The 25,846-nt window shown below is 52.6% G+C and overlaps 1 protein-coding gene across 3 annotated transcripts; it reads left to right on the top strand.

Annotated features, from left to right (window-relative positions):
- Nucleotides 1-604: 604 nt before the first annotated feature.
- DPP3 (dipeptidyl peptidase 3) lies at nucleotides 605-25,846 on the top strand. Of its 3 annotated transcripts, none has more exons than XM_080687911.1 (18): nucleotides 605-782; nucleotides 1,914-2,191; nucleotides 6,523-6,612; nucleotides 7,122-7,259; nucleotides 7,788-7,862; nucleotides 8,374-8,467; nucleotides 11,447-11,577; nucleotides 11,685-11,815; nucleotides 11,891-11,949; nucleotides 13,520-13,714; nucleotides 13,895-14,007; nucleotides 14,298-14,390; nucleotides 15,916-15,978; nucleotides 16,077-16,201; nucleotides 16,314-16,434; nucleotides 17,474-17,653; nucleotides 22,240-22,402; nucleotides 25,275-25,846. In XM_080687911.1, exons 1-18 carry the CDS (start codon nucleotides 731-733, stop codon nucleotides 25,445-25,447), a joined length of 2,274 nt encoding a protein of 757 aa, XP_080544037.1. In that variant the 5' UTR covers nucleotides 605-730; the 3' UTR covers nucleotides 25,448-25,846. The 3 variants fall into 3 exon arrangements, with proteins under 3 accessions (XP_080544037.1, XP_080544038.1, XP_080544039.1); XM_080687912.1 differs by having other exon boundaries at nucleotides 1,917-2,191; nucleotides 25,275-25,820; XM_080687913.1 differs by lacking the exon at nucleotides 605-782 and adding an exon at nucleotides 821-1,279 and having other exon boundaries at nucleotides 1,917-2,191; nucleotides 25,275-25,820.

The following is a 25,846-nucleotide window of genomic DNA, read 5'->3' as shown; positions in this document are numbered from 1 at the left end:
GGCTCTGCCCTGGTCAGCCTTTCTAGGTCGAAGGCGGCTTTCTCATCCATCAGGCGCCCCACAAGCAGCAAGAAATTGCCAGGCCCCTGGCTTCCTTGTGCTGAAAAAAAAAATGAGGCTCAGAGATGTTTAGCGGCTGCTGCCACCCACTCTCCCTGCCCATGGTGATTCGGTGGTGGTGCAGGCACGGGTGGGACCATCTCAACCCAGGCAGCAGCCTGTGTGTTCTGCCTGGAGAGCTTGGCCGACTCCAAAGAATCTCCACCCACTGGCCATCGAATCCAGCGAGAGAGGGGGAGCCACATCATCCCCATTGTGCAGGCTTCCACCTGCAAAAAACTGAGGTCAGGAACCGGGTTAACCCCAAAGGAGATCGGGGTCGAGGCTGTGTGTGGGGGGCGGGGAGTGGAAATCCCTGGTGCTCTGTCAGTGACACCCATGCCGCCCCGCCCGGATAGGGGACCTTGTCAGCCCGGTCTGCCGGCACTAGGCCGCGGCCAGACCCGCCACGCAGGTTCCCGCCCCGGCGCGAGCACCACCTACGGACAAAAGGCCAAGGCCGCAGGGTCCCCACCCCCAACCCCCGCGCGACCCCAAAGCACCGGGAAGCCGGGAGCGAGCAGGCCGGCGGAGCACGCTTCAGCGCTCCTATTGGCTGAAGGTGACGCCCATCTGGATCCCGAGGCCCGACAATTGGCCGGTGGGGGAGGAGTTCGCGGAGCCCCAATGAATGGGGGAGCCGGAAGCAGGAAGTGAGTTTGCGATCGGAGCCGCGGCTGCAGGTGAGGCGCGGCGCCTGGGTTTCGGGTCATAATGTGTCATCCTCGGGGGACAGGGCGAATCTGGACCGGGTGCAAGATCATTCCCTTTCTTCCCCCCATCCAGTACCCCTTCTAAAGCCATCGAGGCCCCGAGGCTGAGGAATGCCCCTGGCAGCAAAGGGTTAACGCCCCTTTCAGAACCTGGGTGATTGTGCTTTTGGGGCGGAGCATCGGGAGCGGCGGGGGTTGCTGGAAACACTTCACCCGTAAGGGAGGGAGGACGGTGTGGAGAATGTCCTGGGTTGGGAGACCCCTGGGTCCCTACAGGCTGTGAGATCTTCGTAAGTTACTTGGTCTCGCTAAGCTTCAGCCTCCCTAGCTGTGAAAAGTGAGTTTTCTTCCAGCTCCGAACTTCAGTGGCTCTGTAGCTCCCCGGCCGAGCACAGGGAGAGAGCAGCAGGATGCAGGGGACAGATCCTGGGAGCATTGAGAGAGGAAAAGGAAAATCATTGACTGCTGTAGGTACATTCCATCAGGGGTGACCTTATCTAATTTGCACACCCACCTGGCGAGGTTGGGGTTGTTATCACAGAGGCGGAAACTGAGGCCCAGAAAAGCGAAACAGTTGACTTGATTTTAGGAGTCTGGGACCGAGCCAGGATTGGAGCTGGGTTTTCCAGCTGGTAGCCTGGGACTCTGTCCTTGTGAACAAGGGGTGAGTGGAATTGAAGAACCTGCAGGAGAATTTTGAAGGCCAGGAGGTCAGAAGGAGGGGGTAGCCAAGGGAAGGATGTGGGCTGGGAGTCTAGAAATGCAGGTCTCAGCTTCTGATTCTTCCCTTGTGTTATTAGGCTCAGCTCCTAACCTCTCTGAGCCTCAGTTTCCCCATCTGTAAGACTAGGTAGTTGGATTCAATATTTAAGGTTGAGGGGCCACAGGCCAAATATGGCCCACCAATGTATTTTGTAATTTCCTTGGGTGAGCCACCTAACCTTCTCGGAGCCTCAGTTAGCATATCTGGTGAATGGGTACAATGGCATTTCCTTCCTCATGGGCTTTTGGGAGGATTAAATGAAGTCACGAGAGTGCAGCGCCAGGTGTGGCAGTTGATGTGGTGTAAATGATGGCTGTGATGATGGTAATGGTTCTCAGCAGGACCCATGGCGGACACCCAGTACATCCTGCCCAATGACATCGGCGTGTCTAGCCTGGACTGCCGCGAGGCCTTCCGCCTGCTGTCGCCCACAGAGCGCCTCTATGCCCACCACCTGTCACGCGCTGCCTGGTATGGAGGCCTGGCTGTGCTGCTGCAGACCTCCCCGGAGGCCCCCTACATCTATGCCCTGCTCAGCCGCCTCTTCCGTGCCCAGGATCCGGATGAGCTCCGCCAGCACGCCCTGGCTGAGGGCCTTACCGAGGAGGAGTATCAGGTCAGTTCTTTCAGGCCAACCTGCATATCTTAAATGGTCTGTGGGTGTGAGGGACCAGGAAGGAGGGGTTTAAAGGTCTTTCTCTCTCTTTGGATTAAGACCCCAAATTACAAATATTGGAGCCTCAGTCTTCTCATTTGCAAAGTATGCATGAGGGTAGTCTGTACCTCTTAGAGTTGTGGTGACCTGCCTCCAAGATACAGTTTGGCTGCAGTGATTATAACAGGACTGTGAGAAAAGAAAACAGCTGGGGATTCAGAGATGGGAGAGGAAGGAGGCCAGGGTAGCAATCAGGTCTGTGTCTGGACCAGGTCCCTTACCATGTTTGTGTCCCTGGGCAAAATATTCTTCCTGTCCCTGGTTTTTGTTTGTTTGTGGGTCGGTTGGCCAAATAACACATGAATGCATTCTTAATGTATTGCAAAGATCACTCTTTCTCAGTGCCTTTCCCAGAGGTAACCCCTGAGGACAGCAGGGTGGATAGTCTTTTCAACCCTCTGTGTCACAGACTCCCACACGCACATGTGTACATGTCTCAGTTCCTTATTTTCTCTTTTACATAAATGAGATCATGTTCTCCGTGTTCATCTGAGCCCTGCTTTTTTCGCCCAACACCATGTCTTGGAAAATTTTCATGGGATACGTATAAATCCACCTCATTCTTTTTTATTGGCTGTGAAGCATTCCACAGCAGTGTACACTATAATCAATATGATCTTTTCTTTATTGCTGGACATTCATTGTTCCCGGTTCTATAAACAGTACCACAATGAGCATGTCTGTGCACGTGGGTGAGTAGGATCTATTTCTAGGAGTAGAATTGCTGGGTCAGAGACTCTGTACATTTACCATTGATTGGTGCTGGTCAGTCATCTTCTAAAAAAGCTTCACCAAGAATGTATGAGCCTGTGGCCTGTTTTTCTTTCTTTTTTTAAAAAAATATATTTTATTGATTTTTTACAGAGAGGAAGGGAGAGGGATAGAGAGTTAGAAACATCGATGAGAGAGAAAGATCGATCAGCTGCCTCCTGCACACCCCCCACTGGGGATGTGCCCGCAACCAAGGTACATGCCCTTGACCAGAATCGAACCCGGGACCTTTCAGTCCGCAGGCCGACGCTCTATCCACTGAGCCAAACCGGTCAGGGTAGTGTGGCCTGTTTTTCTATATGTAAAATGAAGGGGTTGGATTGCTTACCTCTGAGCTGAGGCCCAGGCTGTTTCTTCTATCTTTTTCAAACTTCTATCTGTTTCCCATCTCTAGGCCTTGATTTACTCATTAAAAGAGCTAAAAGCGGGGGGACTGCTTATACATGGAAAAGCGCTACTCACATACTACTATTTCCAGTGGGATGTGCCCGCAACCAAGGTACATGCCCTTGACCGGAATCGAACCCGGGACCCTTCAGTCCGCAGGCCGACGCTCTATCCACTGAGCCAAACCGGTTTCGGCATCCAGTCTGTCTTAATGACAAGTTAAAAAGTTGGACAAACTGAAAATCAGCAATTCTTCTTAGATCACTGGGAGAAGTGAGGTCACAGGGCAAACGCTTGTCCCCCAAATTGGAGAGAGGCAGGCAGGACAGAGAATTACAACTTATCAGAGCAAAACTTCATGAGCAGAAATCTCCACTGGAACCAGTGCTGGGGGAGAAAAACCTGAGCTGTAATTGGCGACTTGCTCAGTGTGGACAACTCTGAGTTTTAAAAACTCCAGAGGGACCCAGTCATACTGGGGGAGAGGGAGTCCCCCACACTCTAGAAGATTTTACTTCCAGGATCTTTTTTTTTTTTTTTAAATATATTTTATTGATTTTTTTACAGAGAGGAAGGGAGAGGGATAGAGAGCTAGAAACATCGATGAGAGAGAAACATCGATCAGCTGCCTCCTGCACACCTCCCACTGGGGATGTGCCCGCAACCAAGGTACATGCCCTTGACCGGAATCGAACCCGGGACCCTTCAGTCTGCAGGCCGACGCTCTATCCACTGAGCCAAACCGGTTTCGGCTACTTCCAGGATCTTGACCGAGTTCTCAGAATGAATCTCTGAGGTAAAGCCCCCGGTGCTTCCTGCAGGAGGAGGAGAGAGGGAGCCATGTTTGAAATGTGCTAAACATTCTGTTCTTAACATTGCCCTCAGGAGAAACTATTTAGCCAGAACCTTATGGTAGGGTTTTGTCAGAACATGACTGACCTGGGGGAAAGGAAATAACCGACTCCAGCCCACTCTAGCCGTCCTGTCCCACCTAAGAGGGAGTCAGGGACGGGGAACTGAAGCACACGTGAAGTTCTCAGTCCAGAGGCAAGGGCTCACTGAAAGACAGACCTGCCTGGCCCTGGGCGTCAACCTATGAACCAGAAAGTCACGGCTGGATTCCGGGTCAGGGCACATGCCTGGGTTGCAGGCTCGATCTGTAGGGGGCGTGCAGGAGGCAGCTGATCAATGATTCTCTCTCATCATTGATGTTTCTATTTCTCCCTCTCCCTTCCTCTCTGAAATCAATAAAAATATTTTTAAAAAAAGCAAAAGCAAAACAAAAAAACAAGTCAGACCTTTAAAATAAATAAAAATTACAAAAGTAAAAGACTGAGACCTGATCGTGGGACCATAGAATGCTTTCCCTGCCCCCCAAACCCACCCCACATTCCTGAAGCCCTCTTTACAGCAAGCAGCTCCTTTTAGCCAGTACATCATGTCTGGCCATCAAGAATAAAGTTACAAAACATACCAAAGGCCAAAAACATGGTTTGAAAAGATAGAGCAAACATCAGAACCAGACTCAGCTATGCCAGGAATGTTGGGCTTCTCGGACCAGGATTTCACACAACTCTGGTCAACATGTGAAGGGCTCTAATGGATAAAGGAGACCACGTGAAAGGAATATGAGCAAGGCAAACAGGTGGGAATTCTAAGGAAGAACCCTGGGTAGACTCTGCTGAAGGTCAGAAACACTGTAACAGAAATGAAGAAGGCCTTTGAGGGGTTTATTAGGAGACGGGACCCTGCAGAGGAAAGAATCTCTGAGTTTGGGGCTATCTCAATAGAAACCTCCACAACTGAAAAGCAAAGAGAAAAAAGATGGGGGTGGGGCTGGGGGCTCAGAACAAAATATGCAAGAACTGTGGGATACCTATAAGAGGCATACATTTGTGTAATGGGAATAGCCGAAGGAGGAGAGAGGAACGGAAGAAAATCTGAAACAGTGACGACTGAGAAATGTGTTGCTAGTGCAGGGGTCCTCAAACTTTTTAAACAGGGGGCCAGTTCACTGTCCCTCAGACCGTTGGAGGACCGGACTATAGTTTAAAAAAAACAACTATGAACAAATTCCTATGCACACTGCAGGCCCGGGACGAGTCGGCTGCTAAGCAGGACAGGCAGCAGCACCCGGCGGGCCGGATAAATGTCCTTGGTGGGCCGCATGTGGCCCGCGGGCCGTAGTTTGAGGATGCCTGTTAGTGGACCTATTTTGCAGGAAATGTTAGAAGAAGTTCCTTAGAGAGAAGGAAAGGCTGTAGGTCAGAAACTCATATCCACATTGGTGATGTAGGAAGAGCATTGGAGAAGGTAAAACACAAGCTTGTTTTTTTCTGATTCTCAATTGATCTAAGAGAGAGCAATTTGTTCAAAATCATGGCAACAGTGTATTCAATTACATGTGTCTGTCTTTCTGTAAATAAAACTTACGCATGTTACCTATAAGTGAAATAAATGACAGCAATGATACAAGGGCGGGAAGGCGGGAATTAGGGTAATTTTTTATGTTATAAGGTACTGCCACTACCCAGGAAAGTGTATAGGGTTACTTGAAAGTGGACTTGGGTTAGTTGTAAATGTGTTTGGGGGGAAGGGAGATGTGAGGTTTTGTGGCCGGAGGAAGGGAGACTAGATTTTGGGCCAGCAAAAGCCACAGAGTAGGTGGCCAATACCGCTCCAGCCCTACAGTTAATGCTTCCGGTGCCAGCTAGCCGCCTGCCAGGTTGGGGCAGAGGACAGCAGCTTTTCTGCACAAGGAGGCAGTGTTTAAACTGGGCCTTGAGGTCATGTGGGATGGCCGCAGGTGGCTGAGGGTGCTGGGCATAGTGGGAACAAAGGTGGAGGAGCACTTGGATATGTTTGGCTGCTGCTGAGACCAGTTTGGAGGGACAGTGGGTGTGTGAAGATTGGTCTGTGAAGGTATGTGGGGGCCAGGGGCGCGGATCTGGGTCCTGCCCTCAGATTTCCCAGCCTCACCCATACTGGTTCCTCTGGGTGTTACCATCTCAGGAGCGAACTTTCCTGGGTGGGGAGGCTGTGCCTCCAGGTGTCTGATGCCCACCTCCCCCCAGGCGTTCCTGGTCTATGCCGCGGGGGTCTACTCCAACATGGGCAACTACAAGTCCTTTGGCGACACCAAGTTTGTTCCCAACCTGCCCAAGGTGAGCTGAGGGAGGGCTGGGGAAGGTCGGGATTTCGGGGCCAGTGGGGTGGGTTTGGGGCCCTGAGCAGAGCATTGACTCTGTCACTGCCATCTGCATGACCTCAGGTCAGCCACCCAGCTTCACTGGGTGCTATAGCCTCCTCCTGGCCGTGCTGACCCAGGGGGTGGGCTCTGGAAACTCTTTGGTGCTTGCAAAAATGAAGCCTGTTGGCACGGGGAGTCCCTCCCTTGACTGGGGCTCGGTCCCACCTGCGGCCGCGGCAGCTGTTGCACCAGGGCTCCCTGCCCTTCCTGTGCACACGAACTGCCTGGCGATCGTGTAGAAATGCAGCTTCTGATAGAAACGTCTGCGTAGGGCCCGAGGTTCGACATTACTCGGGCACCGCCAGTGCTGCTGGTCCATCGATCGCTGGAGGTCTTGGGGTGGATAAGAGCTTGGGGTGATGTGGAGGCTCCAGGGGCAGGTTTGGGCAGTGTGGCCAGGCCAGTGGACTCCTTCCCCGGCAGGAGAAGCTGGAACGCGTGATCCTGGGGAGTAAGGCCGCCCAGCAGCACCCAGAAGAAGTCAGGGGCCTCTGGCAGACCTGCGGGGAGCTCATGTTCTCTCTGGAGCCGAGGCTTCGACACCTCGGGCTGGGGAAGGAGGTAAGGCTCCCCACCACACGGGAGTGGAGGGCTTCCTTTGAGGCCACCCGCTGTGGTGTGGAGAGAGGGGCTCATGAGGCAAAGCTGCTCCCCACCTCGGGCCTCAGGTTTGCCATCTGCAAAAGGAAAAGCAGCTTGGGTAGAATGCTTCCTGGCACCCTGGGATGCTGAGTGCAGAAGGAGGGAAGGAGAGAAGAGCTGAGGGCTGGAGGGAGCTGCGGAGGGAAGGAAAGGAGGGGGTCAGGCTTCCCGTCTCCTGGGAGCTGCGTGGGGTGAGCATCCTGGCGCCTTAGAGCTGGGCCGGCCCGTGAGAGGCTGGAGCAGAGCTGCGGGACGCTGGAGATGGGCCTGTTTCCTCTGTTTGATTTACAGTTTTTCCCCTGGAAAGAGATGGAGGGGACAGGGTGGAGGCTGCTGAGGAGATGCAGGAGGCCTGGGGCTGGAGAGGGTGCACTGGGAAGAGATTCGCCAGCCGCCCTGCAGTTCCCGACCTCCACAACTCCCTTCCATCTGTCCCCTTCCCCACAGGGCATCACCACCTATTTCTCTGGGGATTGTACCATGGAAGATGCCAAACTGGCCCAAGACTTTCTGGACTCACAGGTTTGGGGAACTTGGGGTAGTGATTTGATGGGGGGCCCCTTCTCCACTGGCACTTACTCCTGGGTCTCGGCTTGGGTCCTGGACGCCCCCACCCTACCCCACCCCACCCCACTCCACCCCAGGCTGAAGGGCCTTATGATAGCCTCCAGACAGGTCGAGGCAGAACATCAGAGCTGCTGGGGAGTCACGTGTGGGGTTCACCTCCCAGCTCAGCAGCTACGTGACCAGTTTCTTTGCTGTGAAATGGGCCCTGCCTTGCGTAGCCCTGGGTTGGCTGTCATGCGGTGCTTGGCGCAGTTGAGTCAGCGCTTAGTCAAGTCAGTGCTCGGTATACAGAGCCCAGCAGGAGAGTCTCCCTGGCTCTCCCCGCTCCCAGCCGGCTTGGCCAGGTCCCCTGGAGCCCCGGCCTTTGGCTCCATATCTTCTCTCGGTGTGACTGGCTTTCCCTCCCCCTCCCCACAGCCCTCTCTGGACTTACTCTCCCTCATACCCCTGCCCTGGTCTTTTCCAGAACCTCAGTGCCTACAACACACGGCTCTTCAAGGAGGTTGACCAGGATGGGAAGCCCTGCTATGAGGTGCGTCTGGCTTCCGTGCTTGGCACAGGTGAGCTCCTTTCTATATCCCATACATGGGGATGATGAACTGGCTACACTGTGCTTCCAAATACCTCTCAAGGTACCCTCAGGATAAAGCCCAAATCCGCCTCTACTTTCCATTCAGAATTCTTTGGTTACAAGTGAGGAAATCTTTCAAATTTGTCTAAACCAAAAGGGGACTTCACAGACAGGGCTAATTAAGAAGCCCAGAGTATGAAGGCTTCAGGCACAGCTGGCTCCAGCTGCTCAGACAGTAATCTCAGAAAATTTCTCTCTCCATCTCTTGGCTGGGCTCTTTTTAAAAAATATATATATTTTTATTGATTTCAGAGAGAGATAGAAACATCAATGATGAGAGAGAATCATTGATAGGCTGCCTCCTACACGCCCCCTACTAGGGATCGAGCTCGCAACTCAGCATGTGCCCTTGATCAGAATCAAACCCGGGACCCTTCAGGCCACAGGCCGACGCTCTATCCACTGAGCCAAACCAGCTAGTTGGCTGGGCTCTTTGACTTCATCCACAGCAGGCTGCTCTCGTAGGTCCTGCTGATGCTGAACACGAAAGGGTCCGAGCTGCCCGCCGCTACCAGAGTCCAATAAGTAGAGACGAGGTTGAATCTTTATGGTGCGTTTTGTTAGTCAGACAGCTGGCCGCCTGAGAGAACGGCAGGGGTAACACCCTGAAAAGACCGCTCTGACATTTCATTTCAAACAAGCTCTGATGTAGGGTTAGGGGGTGGCGGACAAAATCTGAAGTTAGTGAGTTTCCAGGGTCTGCCTTCTTTCATCGTCCTTGCAAAGGTTAGCCCCGGAGCGCTGTCTTCCTGCAGACAGGTCCTGTCCTCTTGCAACACATCCTCCAGTTTCCCCGGGTCTGTAAAAAAAAAATCTGCTTTACAGTGAGTAGATATTAAACACCTGATTCTATTTTTATTACGTGCCCCTTCCCTATCACTGCTAGCCACCAGTCTGGTCATTTCAGCAGACAGAGGGTCCTTTTCTCTCAGAAATTTCTTCGTAAGAATCTGGGAGTGACACTGATGTCTCTATCTTGGGTCCCATATTTATCTGTGAACCAATTCCTGTAGTCAAGGGCCAGGTCCCTGATTGGGTAGATCTGGTGCCAAGCCTACCTTGGAGCTAGGCAATGAAGTCAGCTCCTCCCACCTGAACTGGAGGTGGTAGTGGTGGGGGGTTCTCAAAGGAAAATTGGGGTCTGTTTCCAGGGGGAAATAGATGCAATATGGACAGAAAAGTCCAGAACCCCTATGAGGACATTTGCAATCTGGTCCTCCTGTTCCTACCCACCTACAACTTCCCAGCTCCCAGCTTCATAGCCTTCTCCCAGTCTCCCCCTTAAACTCTGTACCCCCAGTCATGCTCAGCGGCTTCCAGTTCCCTGAAAACCCCTTGTTCACACATATCTCTCCAGGGCTTTGCACAGTCTGTTCCGCACATTCTGCCTGGAATGCCCTCCCTCCCCTCCTGATGACATCTGCTCATCCTTTAGGCCAGTGGTCGGCAAACTGTGGCTCACGAGCCACATGCGGCTCTTTGGCCCCTTGAGTGTGGCTCTTCCACAAAATACCACGTGTGGGCGCGCACGGACAGTGCGATTGAAACTTCGTGGCCCATGCGCAGAAGTCGGTTTTCGGCTCTCAAAAGAAATTTCAATCGTTGTCCTGTTGATATTTGGCTCTGTTGACTAATGAGTTTGCCGACCCCTGCTTTAGGCCATGCTTGGACAGCATCTTCTCCAGGATATTTCTGTCTTCTCATAACTGAGTCCTGAACCTTCTCCTTTCCCATCAACACTCCAAGTGATGTCCCAGTTATTTTTCTGTTTTCTCTACTTGACTGCAAACCCCTTGAGAGGAGGGACTGTGTTTCATTTACCATTGTCTCCCCACTGGCTAGCACTTGGGAGATACTCAAATGCTTGGTGTATGGATAAATGAAGATGGGTGTAACAAACGACCCTGCTAGCGGTTCTCAACCTGTGGGTCGCTGTAGAGCCTAAGACCATCGGAAAACACAGATATTTACATTACGATTCATTAACAGTAGCAAAATTACAGTTATGAAGTAGCAATGAAAATAATTTTCTGGTTGGGGTCACCACAACATGAGGAACTGTAGTAAAGGGTCGCGGCATTAGGAAGGTTGAGAACCACTGCTCTAGAGCCTTCTGGGTGGGGTAGATTGTGCTTCCTTGCCTCTTTCAGCTTCCACAGGCTGCCTGCATTCCTTGGCTCATGGCCCTTCCTCAGTCTCTCCAACTTCTTTCTTCTCTTCTCGTATCTACCTCCCATTCGCCCTTCTGTCTCCTTATAAGGACCATTGTCATTACATTTAGGGTATGGCTGTATTTTTAAAATACAATCTGCCACACTGGGTTTGAATCCTGCTCTGCCACTAGCTGGCCTGTGCGACCTTGGAAAACTTAATTAACCTAACGGTGCCTTAGTTTCCCCATCTATAAAATGGAGATAATAATTTCCCTTTTCCCCCAGGATTGCTGTGAGGCTTAAATGAGTAGCCACATGTAAAGCACTTAGAATATTTCATGTTACCTAATATGTCTATATATATTTTTTTAATCCTCACTCGAGGATATTTTTCCGTTGATTTTTTGGAGAGAGTGGAAGAGAGAGGGAAAGACAAAGAGGAATATTGATGTAAGAGAAACACATTGATTGGTTGCCTCCTGCACTAGCCCTGACCAGGGAGGAGCCTGCAACCAAGGTACATGCCCTTGACGGACGAATTGAACCTGGGACCCTTCAGTCCACAAGCCGACCTAGCCATTGAGCCGAACTGGTTGGGCCATAACATGTCTGTTTTTGAAGATGGAAGTTTATACTAATTTCTGTAGCCAATGGGCAGCCAGGGAAAAGCTTAGAGTAAGTGTGTCACGGTAAGAAGCCTGCTGGGGTGTTCTGCACTTGCCTTTTCCCTGAGAGATCCCCCCCTTTTCCCTCAGAGCCTGCTCTAGACTCCGAAATGACTTCCAAGTTGAAGAGCCACGAATTCCGGGGGAGCCGTTTCCAGGTGACCCGGGGGGACTACGCGCCCATCCTGCACAAGGTGGTGGAGCACCTGGAGAAAGCCAAGGTAGGCCTGGCGGGGTCGAGGTGTGTGGGCTCCAGGCCCTTCTGGGCAGCTCAGGGGGAGGGGGTCGGGGGGTGGCCTGAGGCTGATCAACCTCTTCTCACCTCCAGACGTATGCAGCCAACAGCCACCAGGAGCAGATGCTGGCTCAGTACATAGAGAGCTTCACCCAGGGCTCCATCGAAGCCCACAAGAGGGGCTCCCGCTTCTGGATCCAGGACAAAGGCCCCATCGTGGAGAGGTGAGGGGCCCTGACTTCACCCCGCCCCACCCCTCCTGCCCACCCCTCCTCCATCTCTGCCCTTCTCTCCCCCAGTTACATCGGGTTCATCGAGAGCTACCGAGACCCCTTTGGTTCCCGTGGAGAGTTCGAAGGTAACTTCTAGGAGGCGGGAGGTCAGATTGGAAACCCTTTCCCTGTGTCCTCTGAGGGGTCTCCCCCTTCCCCTTGGCAGTAATAATAACACTGACAACTGCCACTTACCTATATTAGCTCATTTAGACACCATTATCCTATGAGGATTTCTGTCCTCACTTTACAGACGTGGGAACTGGAGCACAGTAGGTGGGTGGCCGAACCCAGGTGCCTTGGCTCTGAGCCACTTTGATGCTGCCTCTGGTGTCTGATCTGGACACAGGCTCTGTCTGTTCCACGCCTGGCTTTGCTACTCGTCAATTAACCCCACCTCTGAGCATCAGTCACTCCCTTCTGGGTGTCGGGGGAAGGGAGATACAGGCTCCGCACAATGCCAGGCACATGAAAGTGCTGATTGCGAGCATAACGGAACCTGACTCGGCTGCTGTTGTCCCAGGGCAGGTGGCCACACGCTCCACCGGACCCACCTGTGCAAGGCAGGGCAACCCGCCTGAGGGTTTAGACTTGTCTCTGCCAAGCTCCTGGACGTAGAGTCTGGAGCATCCAACTGCCAAAAAGCCAGAGAGATGAACTTGGGAGGAGAGAGGAAAGCCCCAGTAGCCGACAGGGGGCTTGGATCTGAGCCCATAGACCCAGGCCCAGGGACAAGGCGTGCGGGAACAGGCAGGCCAGGGACCTGAGCGGGAGACAGATGCGCATGGCCACAGCTTTCCTGCCCGGGGCCTGGTTCACCAGGGCTGCTCTGAGGGCTAAGACCCCACGGCCTCCTTAGCAGCCTCGAGCTCAGAGGCCTCCCCCATTTTTTAATGTAACTCATTGTGTTATTAGAAAGGTAGCCCATGTTCATGGTCAACAATTTTGAAACTACAGGAAAAAAAACTATGATTGCACCCACCCCAAGGTTAAAATTTGGAATATACTTCTTGTCTTTTATTTTTATATAGAGCTATACATGTTTAAAACATACATGTGTATGTGTGTGTGTGTGTGTGTGTGTGTGTGTGTGTAACTTAAAAATCCATGCTTGTTGCAAATAATTAGAACAATCTAGAAGTCTGTAGGACAGAATGTGAAATCCCTTCTTTACTGCCTTCGCCTTTGTCACTCCCTCCAGAGGTCACCTCAGTTCAGTTGGTGAGTGAGGCTGCTGAGCAGAATGGCTAGACTGATCTTGTTAGATATGATGCAGTTAGAGTTCCTGACTCAAAGCAGTGTTTACAGAATTGCACATTTTCAGCTGCTCTCGCCATGCAGGACCGCGCACAGCTCCCCAGAAGAGCGCCTTTTTTTGCTCCTGCAGTTCCTTCCGCGGGGAATCCGATCTCTCTCCACCTCCCCCAATGTACTCCCACAAACGCCTTTAAGATTCATGTCAGTTGTTACCCAGCAAAGCCCTTCTCCCCAATTCCAGCCACCCTAAGCAGACGTCACTGCTCTCCCCAGTGGCCAGCACAGGGTTCTTGCAGGCAGCAGACGTGCGCTCCATGCTGAAGACCAGCGGGTGGAGGGGTTGAGGAGGGTGAGGGCCCCTCCCAAACCCTGCCAACCCTCGCCCCCTCCGCCCTGCAGGCTTCGTGGCCATGGTGAATAAGGCCATGAGTGCCAAGTTTGAGCGGCTGGTGGCGAGTGCGGAGCAGCTGCTGAAGGAGCTGCCCTGGCCCCCAGCCTTCGAGAAGGACAAGTTCCTCACCCCAGACTTCACCTCCCTGGATGTCCTCACCTTCGCTGGCTCCGGCATTCCTGCCGGCATCAACATCCCCAACTGTGAGCTTCCCCGAGCCCCCAGGAGCCTCCACTTAGAGTCTCCCCTCTCCTCCTCCACACTCGCCTGCCCACAATTGCCCTGCTCAGTTCACCATCCCAGCCTGTTGCCCTTGTCTAGATTCCTTGTCTGTGACCCTTAACCTTTGCCCCTTCTCTCCGGTTCCCTCCTGCCCTCTCCAGATGACGACTTGAGGCAGACAGAAGGCTTTAAGAATGTGTCACTGGGGAATGTGCTGGCCGTGGCCTACGCCACACAGCGGGAGAAGCTCACCTTCTTGGAGGAGGAAGACAAGGTGGGCACTGGCAGCCGAGAGGCAGACAGCCTAGTGCAGGGTCTGGGAAAGAGCACCCCTTCTCAGCCGTGTGACCTTGTGACTTCAGAGCCTGTTTCCTTACCTGTCAAAGGGAAGCAGTCCCTTCCTCCTGGGCTGCTGCAAGGAGGAGATGGGCCATGCGGTGTCCACTGTGGAGCCCGAGGTGTCGCAGGCCTTTACCAAACGTGTATCATGCTGGGCCCTCGGTGAGGCAGGCTGTATGGCCGTGGTGGGACGTGGACAGTGCGGGCCTCTAATTGTCTTGGCAGGACCTGTACATCCGCTGGAAGGGGCCCTCCTTTGACGTGCAGGTGGGTCTGCACGAGCTGCTGGGCCACGGCAGCGGCAAGCTCTTCGTGCAGGTAAGGACTTGGCCGGTGGGCCCCGGGCACAGGCCTCCGGCTCCCCTGCCCCTGATCAGCCCGTCTCAGGGGTGAAGCTGCTCCAGTATTTGCCTTCAGGGGCTTTGGGGCCGGTGGCGAATGTGACCCCTTAAGCCGCGAAGTCCCTATCTCACCCTCCCCCAAGATGTCCCAAAAGCTCCAAGGATTGCATGGGGCCCGCGGGACAGTCCAGCGGAGGTCCCCCCACCACAGAATCTCCCCCACAGGAGGAACTGCTGGGCTCCTGCCAAGGAAGCCGGCCCTGAGGGTGGGACTCCGGCCACCCTTGGGACAGAGAGGCTGGCAGGGGACAGTTCTGATGCTTCTGGTCCTGAGGCTATAGCACTGTCCATCTCTGTAGTGCAGTTCCTAGAGCTTGTACCCTTCAGGTATTGTAGGGAGCCGCTTCTCCCCAGAGCAGCCCCTTCCTGCCAGCTTCTCAGAGTGGCTGCAGCCCCCGAGACACCCACTCAGGGAATGTAAAAAAAGACAGAGGCTTTCTTGTAGCTGAGATGCCCCTTATGGCTGCCGAGCACAGAGCTGCAGAGAAGAGAGAGCTGGAGGGGGTGGGTGAGAGCATCTGAGAGTGTGAGCTCTAGGCTGGGCTTGCTCCCTGTGGGTGGGGCTGCCCACCGAAAGGGGAGGGAAGAACCAGAGCTGGGTCTTGGGATCTGGGCCTGGAAGTCAGGAGGATTCAAGGAGCAGCCGGTGAGAGTAGCCGTCTGGTGTCAGACCTGGTCTGGGCTTCAAAGTCGCAGGGAGGCAGGGACAGATGTGGAAAGGTCTGTTTCCCTCACTGAGCCTCTGCTGACATGTCTATAAAGTGGGGTTCCTGACCCCTACTCTATGGGCTGTTGTGAGGAATCACAGCAAAGCCCTGGGCTTTCCTGGCGCATAGAGGCCCTTCGCAACTGTGTTCGTAATAAGAACACATTATCAAGAGACAGTGTGCACAGGGGTTGTGTGCTCTGATTCTGTTTCGGGGATCTTGGTTTCTGAGCCTCTGTTTCCTCCTCTGTGCAGTGGGGTAATAATAGAACCTTCTTCGGAGGGTCGTTGTGAGGATTGAAGGGATGATGCATGAAAGATGCTTAGCACATGGACAGGACGGTGAGGGCAATGCTTGTCGAGGTAGAAGAACAGGAGCTGGGCTCTGCCCACCCGGGGAGCTGGCGGGGAGCCGGAGGGAGGAGCAGCGGGCTCGCTGGCCCACCCACTGGGACATCTCTGGCTGGGGTCTGGAGAACTGGGGCCGGGTCTTCACATGACTGTGGCTGTGTTCTTTCACCTCCCCGGGGCTCTGAGAGCGCAGCGGGTGTCACAGGACTCAGGTTCGGAGGCAGCAATGTGTCGATGGACCTGCTGCTCCTGCTGTCCGCTCACGGCTCCCTAGTCGTTTTTCTGGGCCACTTGTCAGGATCTTGGAGCCCAGGCCTGAAGACCCGGACCTGGGCGCGGGCACCTTTTCCTCACCCGCCCCATGTCAGTGACCCTTCCCTTGCAGGATGAGAAAGGAGCATTCAACTTTGACCAGAAGACAGTGATCAACCCAGAGACAGGGGAGCAGGTGAGGGTGGCCTCGGAGGAGCCCCAGGGTGCTGGGAGGGTGGGCACAGGTGGGGTGGCAGCCATCCTTAAACCTGCTTCCTGGGCCTCCCCTCCCAGATTCAGAGCTGGTACCGGAGCGGGGAGACCTGGGACAGCAAGTTCAGTACCATCGCCTCCAGCTACGAAGAGTGCCGGGCAGAGAGCGTGGGCCTCTACCTCTGCCTCCACCCCCAAGTGCTGGAGTACGAGCTGCAGGCGTGGGGGCTGCCTCCTCTTGGGGCGGAGGGGGCCCCGCAGGGAGGGCAGGGCCCAGACAGCCTCCGACCCCCCTGCCACCACCCTTCCTGTCCCCAGGATCTTTGGCTTTGAGGGGGCCGATGCGGAAGATGTGATCTACGTGAACTGGCTCAACATGGTCCGGGCTGGGCTGCTTGCTCTGGAGTTCTACACCCCTGAGGCCTCCAACTGGAGACAGGTGGGGCCCTGGGGGCCCTCAGGAGTGGGGGAGCCTGAACTGGGGGCCAGGATCAGGATTCTGGGTGCAGGGATGGGACAGTCTACGAGGCACATGAACTGGGTTTCATCTCAGACTCCACTGCATATGGGGACAGGTCACGTCAGTGTCGTGTGAAATGGGAGTAATGAGCTCCCTGCCCACCTTCGAGGGAAATCAAATGAGATGGTTTTACTACGACTCCCAATAGATGACTAGCTTAGGACTTACTCTGTGCCAGGCCCAGTTCTAAGCACTTTACATGAATTAACTCATTTGTCCCCAGTACCAACCCCGGGAGGTAGATACTATTATTGCTGTCATTTTAGAGATGAGGAAATAGAGGCCCAAAGAGATTAAGTAACTTGCTGGTGAGTAGCAGAGCCAGGATTCAAATCCATGCATCTGCCTCCAGAGCCATCAGGCTAGACTGCTCGGTTACGAGATGTCTTTTGGAAATAGGGTAAGCAGTAGAATGTTTTAAAAAGTCAAATAAGTATGCTTTCAGGAGGCAATATTATATCATCAAAAGAATACACATTTTAGAGTCAGGAAACTTGGGTCTGAGTGAGTCCTGGCTCTTCCTTAGCAGCTGTGTGACCCTGAGCAAGTCACCTTACCTCTCTGTAACTGTAGACTGGGAATAATGATGCCCTCTCTGTCCCTCTGTTGAATGCAAACAAGGTTGTGGAGGAGAAAGTGCTTGGGGTCCGAGTGATGAGGCTACTTGAGGATAACTGCTCTCACAAGGGCCAGGTTTGGAGCAGTAGAGGGCATGTTGGTGGCCAGGGGTGCGCAGGTCCTTCCTGGAAATGGCCTCCGTGTCCCCTAGGGCAGACTGCCCTCCCTTATGAGCAAAGGAAGGAGGGGGCATCTGAGGGAAGAGGAATAGGCAGAAAAGAAGAGAATACAGTAAGGATAATTGACAATGAGCAAGAACTATATATCAGGTCTTGGATCAAACACTTAATAGATCTTATCTCAGAGCTACAAGTGACTCCTTTCTCCCTGGCCCCTGCAGGCCCACATGCAGGCCCGGTTTGTGATCCTGAGGGTCTTACTGGAGGCTGGCGAGGGACTCGTTACCATCACTCCCACCACAGGCTCCGATGGACGCCCAGATGCCCGGGTCCGCCTTGACCGCAGCAAGATCCGGCCAGTGGGCAAGCCCGCCCTGGAGCGGTTCCTACGGAGACTCCAGGTAAGCGGAGGACTCTTGCCTTGGAAGCTCCTCTGGACTCACCCTGCTTCTCCACCCGGTTTCCCGTTTTGCAGATGATAGGACTGGCTTCATAGGCAAGCCAAAAGGCTCTACAGGCAAACTGTAGAAATTGATGAGTTCAGCAAGGTTGAATAAAGTCCCAAGAGGATTTTTCATGGAACTTGACAAGCTGATTGTAAATTTTATTTATTTATTTATCAATCCTCACCTGAGGATATTTTTTCATTGATTTGTGGAGAGATGGAAGAGAGTGGGAAAAACAGAGAGAGAGAGAGAAACATCGATGTGATAGAGACACATTAATTGGTTGCCTCCCACAGGCACTGGTCAGGGCAGGGGATTGAGCCTGCAACTGAGGTATGTGCCCTTGACTGGAATCAAACCCAGACACTTCAGTCCTTGGGCTGATGATCTATCCACTGAGCCAAACTGGTTAGGGCTGCTAGTAAAATTTAGGTGGGAGCACAGAGGACTATGAATAAGAGCCGAGACACTCCTGAAGCAGAACAGGCTGGGAGACTTGCTCCAAGGCATCAAAATCCTATCTAATAAAGAGGGAATATGCTGGAGAAACCAAGATGGCGGCATAGGTAAACACCTAAACTGCTGCCTCGCACAACAATTTCAAAACTACAACTAAAAGACAGAACGGACACCATCCAGAACCGCAGGAAAGCTGACTGAGTGAAAATTCTACAACTAGAAGGAAGGAGAAAAGCTCACAGAGAATTGGAGGTACGGCAAAGGGTCTTTGTGCGCGCAGAGAGGAAGGGCGGCGGAGTGCCTGGCTGGCTTTCTCTGGCGGAAGGGGGAAGGGAGCCCCCGACCGCATTGAACCCCAGTTCTGACTGCACTGAACACCTATTCCGGGCGAGCCCCTGGGGACCCACGCTCTTGTGGGGGGAGTCTGGACTCTCGGGCGGAGACTCGGGAGCCGGGGAAGGCGGAAGACTGAAAGTCCGCTCGCGCCAGTGCGCACAAAGGCTGCGGGAGGCTGCCACAGGCTTTCCCTAGCGGAAGGGAGTGAGAGGCTCCTGACGGCACAAAACCCCAGTTCTGACTGAAGTGAGCCCCAGTTCTGACTGCAGTGAACCCCAGTTCCAGGCGAGCCCCCGGGGACCCACGCTCTTGTGGGGGGAGCCTGGACTCTCGGGCGGAGACTCGGGAGCCGGGGAAGGCGGAAGACTGAAAGTCCGCTCGCGCCAGTGTGCACAAAGGCTGCGGGAGGCTGCCACAGGCTTTCCCTAGCGGAAGGGAGTCAGAGGCTCCTGACGGCACTGAACACCAGTTCTGACTGAAGTGAGCCCCAGTTCTGACTGCAGTGAACCCCAGTTCCAGGCGAGCCCCCGGAGACCCACGCTCTTGTGGGGGGAGTCTGGACTCTCGGGCGGAGAATCGGGAGCCGGGAAGGCAGAGGACTGAAGGCACACACGTGCTAGCAAGGGCAAGGCTGATGGGAAGCCAAGACTGAGACTCCACCCCATCCAAGCTGAGCACAGAGGCTATTGCAATTTGGCAAGTCTAATCCTATAAGGCTGTCTCCAGCACCGGACTTCTCCCAGCATAGACACAGCTGATCCTTACAGCCAACTGGCCTGGAGGTCAATTCTTCCCAGTGATACCAACAACAATAAAGACTTAATTACAACAAGGCTGTACACACAGTCCACAAAGGGGTGCACCAAGAGTGTCCACCTCAGGTTAACTGGGGAGGCAGACCCACTGGGCCAAATTGGAAACCTAGCACACAAATCTACCAACTCAGGGAAGCAGTGAAAATGCGGCGTCTAAGAATCAGATCACAAACGAAAGAAATGGAGGAAAACAAACGACTGGATATAGAATTCAAAACCACGGTTATAAGGCTTTTTAAGAATATCCTAGAAAAGGCCGATAAATATAACGAGACCCTCGAAGAGATGAAAAAGGACCAACTAGAAATTAAACATACACTGACTGAAATAAAAAATATTATACAGAGACCCAAAAACAGACAAGAGGAACACAAAAATCAAGTCAAAGAATTGAAATACAAAGAAGCAAAAAACACTCAACCGAAAAAGCAAAAAGCAAAAAAAAAAATCCAAAAAGTTGAAGATAATGTAAGAAGACTCTGGGACAACTTCAAGCGTACCAACATCAGAATTATGGGGGTGCCAGAAGAAGAGAGAGAGCAAAATACTGAAAACCTATTTGAAGAAATAATGACCGAAAACTTCCCTCACCTGGTGAAAGAAATAGACTTACAAGTCCAGGAAGCCCACAGAACCCCAAACAAAAGGAATCCAAAGAGGACTACACCAAGACACATCATAATTAAAATGCCAAGAGCAAAAGACAAAGAGAGAATATTAAAAGCAGCAAGAGAAAAACAGTTAGTTACCTACAGGGGAGCACCCATACGACTGTCAGCTGACTTTTCAACGGAAACTATGCAGGCCAGACGGGAGTGGCAAGAAATTTTCAATGTGATGAATAGCAAGAACCTACAACCAAGATTACTCTACCCAGCAAAGCTATCATTCAGAATTGAAGGGCAGATAAAGAGTTTCACAGACAAGAAAAAGCTAAAGGAGTTCATCACCACCAAACCAGTATTATATGAAATGCTGAAAGGTATTCTTAAAGAAGAGGAAGAAGAAAAAAGGAAAGATAAAAATTATGAACAACAAATACATATCTATCAACAAGTGAACCTAAAAATCAAGTGAATTAAAAACCTGAGGAACAGAATAATCTGGTGAATACAATAGAATCAGGGGCATAGAAAGGGAGTGGACTGATAATTCTCAGGGGGAAAGGGGTATGGGGGGGTTCATAAAGAGACTGGACAAAAATCATACACCTATGGATGAGGACAGTGGGGGGTAGGTAAGGGCAGAAGGTGGGGTGGGAAATGGCTGGAGGGGAACTATGGGGGAAAAAAGGAGAAATAATTGTAATAATCTGAATAAAGATTTATTTAAAAAAAAATAAAAAAAAAATAAAGAGGGAATATGCTAATTGACCATCACTCCATCACAAAGATGGCTGTACCCACAGCTGAGGCCAAGTTCCCTTAAGGAGTCTTAACAAGCAATCAGCAGGGACCTGAGGCTACGCCCTCCCCAGATCCTGTGGGGCTTGACAGGAGATCTCAGGCCATGCCCCCCACCTGGCTGGGCTTGACAGAGGACCTCAGGCCATGCCTTCTGCCTTGGCACCAGGCCGGGGGACCTCAGGTCACGTCGCCCACCCGGCAGGGCTTGACAGGGGACCTCAGGCCGTGCCCCCTGCCCTGGCATCAGGCTGGGGGAACTCAGGCCGGGCCTCCTGCCTTGGCACCAGGCTGGGGGACTTCAGGCCGCAACCCCCACCCCGGCGCCAGGCCAGGGGACCTGAGGCTCCCCCGCTGCCCGGCAGGGCTTGACAGGGGACCTCAAGGTGCACTTCCCGTCCTGGTGCTGGGCTAAGGGACCTCAGGCTGCTCCCCCTGCCCCAGCACCAGGCCGGGGGACCTCAGGCTGCTCCCCCTGCCCCAGCACCAGACTGGGGGACCTCAGGCCGCACCCCCCGCCCCAGCACCAGGCCAGGGGACCTGAGGCTGCGCCCCCCTGCCTGGCGGGGCTTGACAGGGGACCTCAGGCCTCACCCAGTCAGGGCACATGCCGGGGTTGTGGGCTCAATCCCCAGTAGGGGGCGAGCAGAAGGCAGCCGATTGATGATTCCCTCTTGTCATTGATGTTTCTATCTATTCATCTCCCTTCCTCTCTCTGAAATCAGTAAAAACATATTAAATAAATTAAAAAAAGTGAAGAAGAGCCCAGTCGGTGTGGCTCAGAGGTTGAGCATCTACCTATGAACCAGGAGGTCACAGTTCAACTCCCGGTCAGGGCACATGCCCGGGTTGCGGGCTCAATCCCCAGTGTGGGTGTGCAGGAGGAAGAAAAGACAATCCAACAGAAAAATAAGCAAAAGTCATGGACAGAGAGGAAAAGAAGAAGCCACCAATTTATGGGAAGATGTTCGATCTCATCAGCAATCAGGGAAGCATAAATTAAATCATGTGAGATTCACACCCTTGGCAAAAATGAAGACTGCCCGCAGCAGCCCGATATACAGGCAATGACTGCCACCTGCTTCCCCGACTGAGTTAGTGCGACGTTGGAGAACGACCTGCGTGTTGCCTGTAAGGCTGCCGGCCTCCAGACTGTCGCGTCTCCTGGACATTCATCAGACTTATGGTTGAGGGGAAAACAAAGGAATAAAAGCACAGAATTGAGGGCTGTTTCTTCAGCCCGGAGGCCACAGGGTGCAGTCAAGGAAAGGCAGTTGGACTAACTCTTTAGCTGGGTGGCAGTTGTATGGGTGTCTTGTTCTTTATAACATATGTATTAGGTATTTTAATAGGCACTCACTATGTGCTGAGCACTTAGTATGGATTTCTGTCCTCCTCAGCAGGGCAGCACTCAGCATATGTCGTTCAGGGCTGGGCGCCATCAGCGCTGGCCCCGGCAGAGCCCTGTGGGTGCTGGCCCCCATGGATTAACTCCCATCAGGCACTGACTCCCTCCGCCTTCCCACAGGTACTGAAGTCCACAGGGGATGTGTCCGGAGGCCGGGCCCTGTATGAGGGGTATGCGGCGGTCACTGATGCTCCCCCCGAGTGCTTCCTCACCCTCAGGGACACGGTGCTGCTCCGCAAGGAATCTCGGAAGCTCATCGTTCAGCCCAACACTCGCCTCGAAGGTAACAGACTCCTGAGCCTCCTTTGGTGGGGACCACACAGCCCTATGGGAGCACAGAGGAGGCCTGCAAGTGACCAGGGGCTCAGGGAAGGCTACCTGGGGTGACTTCTGCCTATCTCCCTGCCACAATCCTCCTCATGCCAAACCTCAGGCCAAAACCTTGGCATCTACCATCACCACCATCACTACCACTGTCCACAGTCATGCTGATTATAGGATGGCAACAGAAGGTTTGAGAAAGGCCAGCAGAGCCAGGGCTAGTGGAACATACAGAGCCCAGGGGGGCCAGGCCTGGTACCAGAGAATCAGACCTCGCCCTGAAGTGAGTCATATCGGGCAGTGAGTTGGGACCCAGCGGGCTGAGTGGAACCCAGGGGACAATGTGACTCAGCGAAGCCAGGACGGAGATCAGTAGCCCTGTGGTCCCTCTACCTTCTCAAGTGATGATCCCACTCCCAGAAGCCCTGACCCTGTGTGCATTGCACTTGGATCTTTTGTACTCAAAGCCCTTGGGGATCCCAGCACCTGCTGATTCACTTTCCCTCACCCCTTGACTCATCTACCCTGACATCTGGCTCACGAGGCACCTATGAAGAGGCGGTGCCAATCAGCCGTTAGAGCAGGAGCTTCGGAATTGCTCTGTGACCTTGTCCTAGCACTTGGCTGCTCTGCGCTTGGGTGTCTTCATTCATAAAGCCAGCCTTGATGTGTGCTTACATTATAGTGAGCCTGAATTAAGTACTTCCTTCAAGTTCTAAGTGCTTTCCATGGACTAACCCTTTAAACCCTCACAACAATCCAATGAGGTAGATATTTTTATGACCCCATTTTACAGATAAGGCAATTGAGGCACAGAGAGTAAATTACTCAAGGCTTATAGCTCTATATTGGAAGAGCCAGGAGTGAATATAGAAGTGTTTCCTCTTCACTACCACATCCTGGGCAGCAGTGAGGATTAAAGTCAGTAATTACCTCTGACTGATGAGGGAGAAGCATTTAAGAGGCTTATCCTAAACCCGTGGTCAGCAAACTGTGGCTCTCAAGCCACATGTGGCTCTTTGGCCCCTTGAGTGTGGCTCTTCCACAAAATACCACGGCCTGGGCGAGTCTATTTTGAAGAAGTGGTGTTAGGAGAAGTTTAAGTTTAAAAAATTTGGCTCTCAAAAGAAATTTCAATCGTTGTCCTGTTGGTATTTGGCTCTGTTGACTAATGAGTTTGCTGACCACTGCCCTAAACTCTTTACACTCCAGAGGCCCACTGCCGACCTCAGCGACCCTCTTGACTGGTTCACTGCCCTCCAGGCATATGGGCCTTCCCATCTCTCTAACACCCTGAGCTCGCTCTGCTCTTAGAACCCTTGCACTCGCTGTTCCTTCTGCTTGGCGTGGTCCTCTCCCAGATCTTTGTCTGGCTGGCTCTTCTTGTTATTTGGGTCTCTATATAATGGCATCTCCTGGGAGAGGCTGTCTCTGACCCCTCAATCTAAAGCAACCCCTTTGGTCCCTCTTGGCTTTCTCTTCTTCATGCATCCATCACTCTGCCATTTTCCTGTCTGCCTCGTCTCCATGACAGCAGAAGCAGCATATCCCCTGCACCCAGCACAGGGCCTGGCACACTGGAGCTGCTCAGTGCCTGTCAAATGAGTGAATGAATGAATGAATGAATGAATGAATATGAATCATGCTAGGCACACAATAAGTGCTCGTTACGTGGACAATATCGTCATCACTTTGATTGTTCTGCCCTGAAGGGCCATTGGGATCAAGAGGTGAATCGGACCCAGACCCTCGCCTCAAGTAGTTCACAGCCCATTAGGAAAGCCTGCGCGAGTGCCCAGGAGACGCAAACAGTGGTTTGAACAGGTAGAGAGAAGATCACATCCACCTTCAAGGGAGTCAGGGAAGGTTCTGGGGAGGAAGTGGTGATTGCACAAGGCCTGAAGGACGGGTTGGATTTTCTTTTTATTTCTTTTTCTCTGTATTTTTTGTTTGGATTTTCAAAGATAGTGTTGGTAGTGATGATGATAGCTAACTTCCTAGGACTTTGATACCCCAGGCACTGGGTAAAAACTTCCCATGGATTAACTCCCAACAACCCAATGAGGAAGTAATTGTCCCCATTTTTCAGCTGGAAACTGAGACACAGAGGGACTGACTGTGTATTTGCCTGACATCACACAACTAGTGGGTGGCAGAACCAGAATTTGAACTTGGGCCATCTGAACCCAGAGCCTGTGCTCTTCGCTCTATATACAGGGCACATTGCCACAGAGCACAGCAAGGCACTGTGGGGGGAAGTGTGTTAGAGGGAAATGCCTCCAGGAGTATTCAGAGGACCCTCGGAACTGCCCCATTTAACAGATGAGTAAGTCAGTCAGAGATAATGTTGCTGGTGGTAGCTAGCGCTTGTTGAGCACTCACTTGATGCATTATTATATTTCATCACTACAGCTCCTTGAGGGAAGAGGTACTGTGCTCACCCCCACTTCACAGATGAGGAAACTGAGGCTTAGGGATTGAGAAGCTTGCCTGAGGTTCCACACTGGACAGAGGTTAAGCAATTGCTGGATTCTAAGTTCCTGGAGGCCAAGGACAATGTCTTTTTATCCTGGCATGGCACCTGGCATGCATCTTTTATTAAATGAATGAATGAATACAGCAATTCATTAAATACTCCCCCTCTAATATTTCCTTCCTCATAGGGTTATTGTAAGGATGAATAGATAATAAACCTAAAACACTGGACACAATTTTTGGCACACGGTAAGAGCTCAGGAAGAATTAGCCGCTGCTGCTGCTGGTGATGGTGATGACAATTCTGCTTCCCTATTAAGACTTTCTCTGCTGCTGTTTTCTCTCCATCTCCTCCCCAGGCTCAGAAGTGCAGCTTCTTGAGTACGAAGCCTCAGCTGCTGGTCTCATCCGATCCTTCTCCGAGCGCTTCCCTGAGGATGGGCCCGAGTTGGAGGAGGTTCTCACCCAGCTGGCCACAGCCGATGCCCAGTTCTGGAAGGGCCCCTGTGAGGCCCCACCTGGCCAGGCGTAAAGCAGATTTGTACAGCCCCTCCCGCACGCCATCAAACCAAGGTTGCAAGTGGCCCCTTTTTTATGTGTGCATCAGGGGCTAAGGGAGGGGCAGGAGCTCAGGCCTTGGTGCTACCTCAGCTGAGGGTGGTGACATTAACCCCTTCCGTTTGTCAGCACTTTCCACTTTACCAACTACGTCCCTGTGTTATCTCATTTGATCTGTGCTGCCCTCTGTGGAACGGGCAAGGCAGGGCGGGGCGCCTTATCCCGTTTCCCGGATGAGGAAATGGAAGTTCTGAGAAGTGACCTGTCTAGAGCCTGCAGGACTCAAAACCTCTCCCTGTCTAGTGCTCTTCATGTATTACTTTTATAACCAGAAAAATAAATATTAGAAATAAATAAATATTGTGGTCTGAGT

Source organism: Plecotus auritus (assembly GCF_963455305.1).
Source record: "Plecotus auritus genome assembly, chromosome: 9".
NCBI classification, from domain to species: Eukaryota; Metazoa; Chordata; class Mammalia; order Chiroptera; family Vespertilionidae; genus Plecotus; species Plecotus auritus.
This window is presented reverse-complemented; position numbering and strand designations above follow the sequence as displayed.

Excerpts from the sequence above, each read along its gene's own strand:
- DPP3 (XM_080687911.1), top strand. The coding sequence starts at position 731 with ATGGGGGAGCCGGAAGCAGGAAGTGAGTTTGCGATCGGAGCCGCGGCT. Across the intron at positions 11,578-11,684 it reads AGCACCTGGAGAAAGCCAAG|ACGTATGCAGCCAACAGCCA; the intron begins GTAGGCCTGGCG and ends TCTCACCTCCAG. Across the intron at positions 16,435-17,473 it reads AGGCCTCCAACTGGAGACAG|GCCCACATGCAGGCCCGGTT; the intron begins GTGGGGCCCTGG and ends TGGCCCCTGCAG.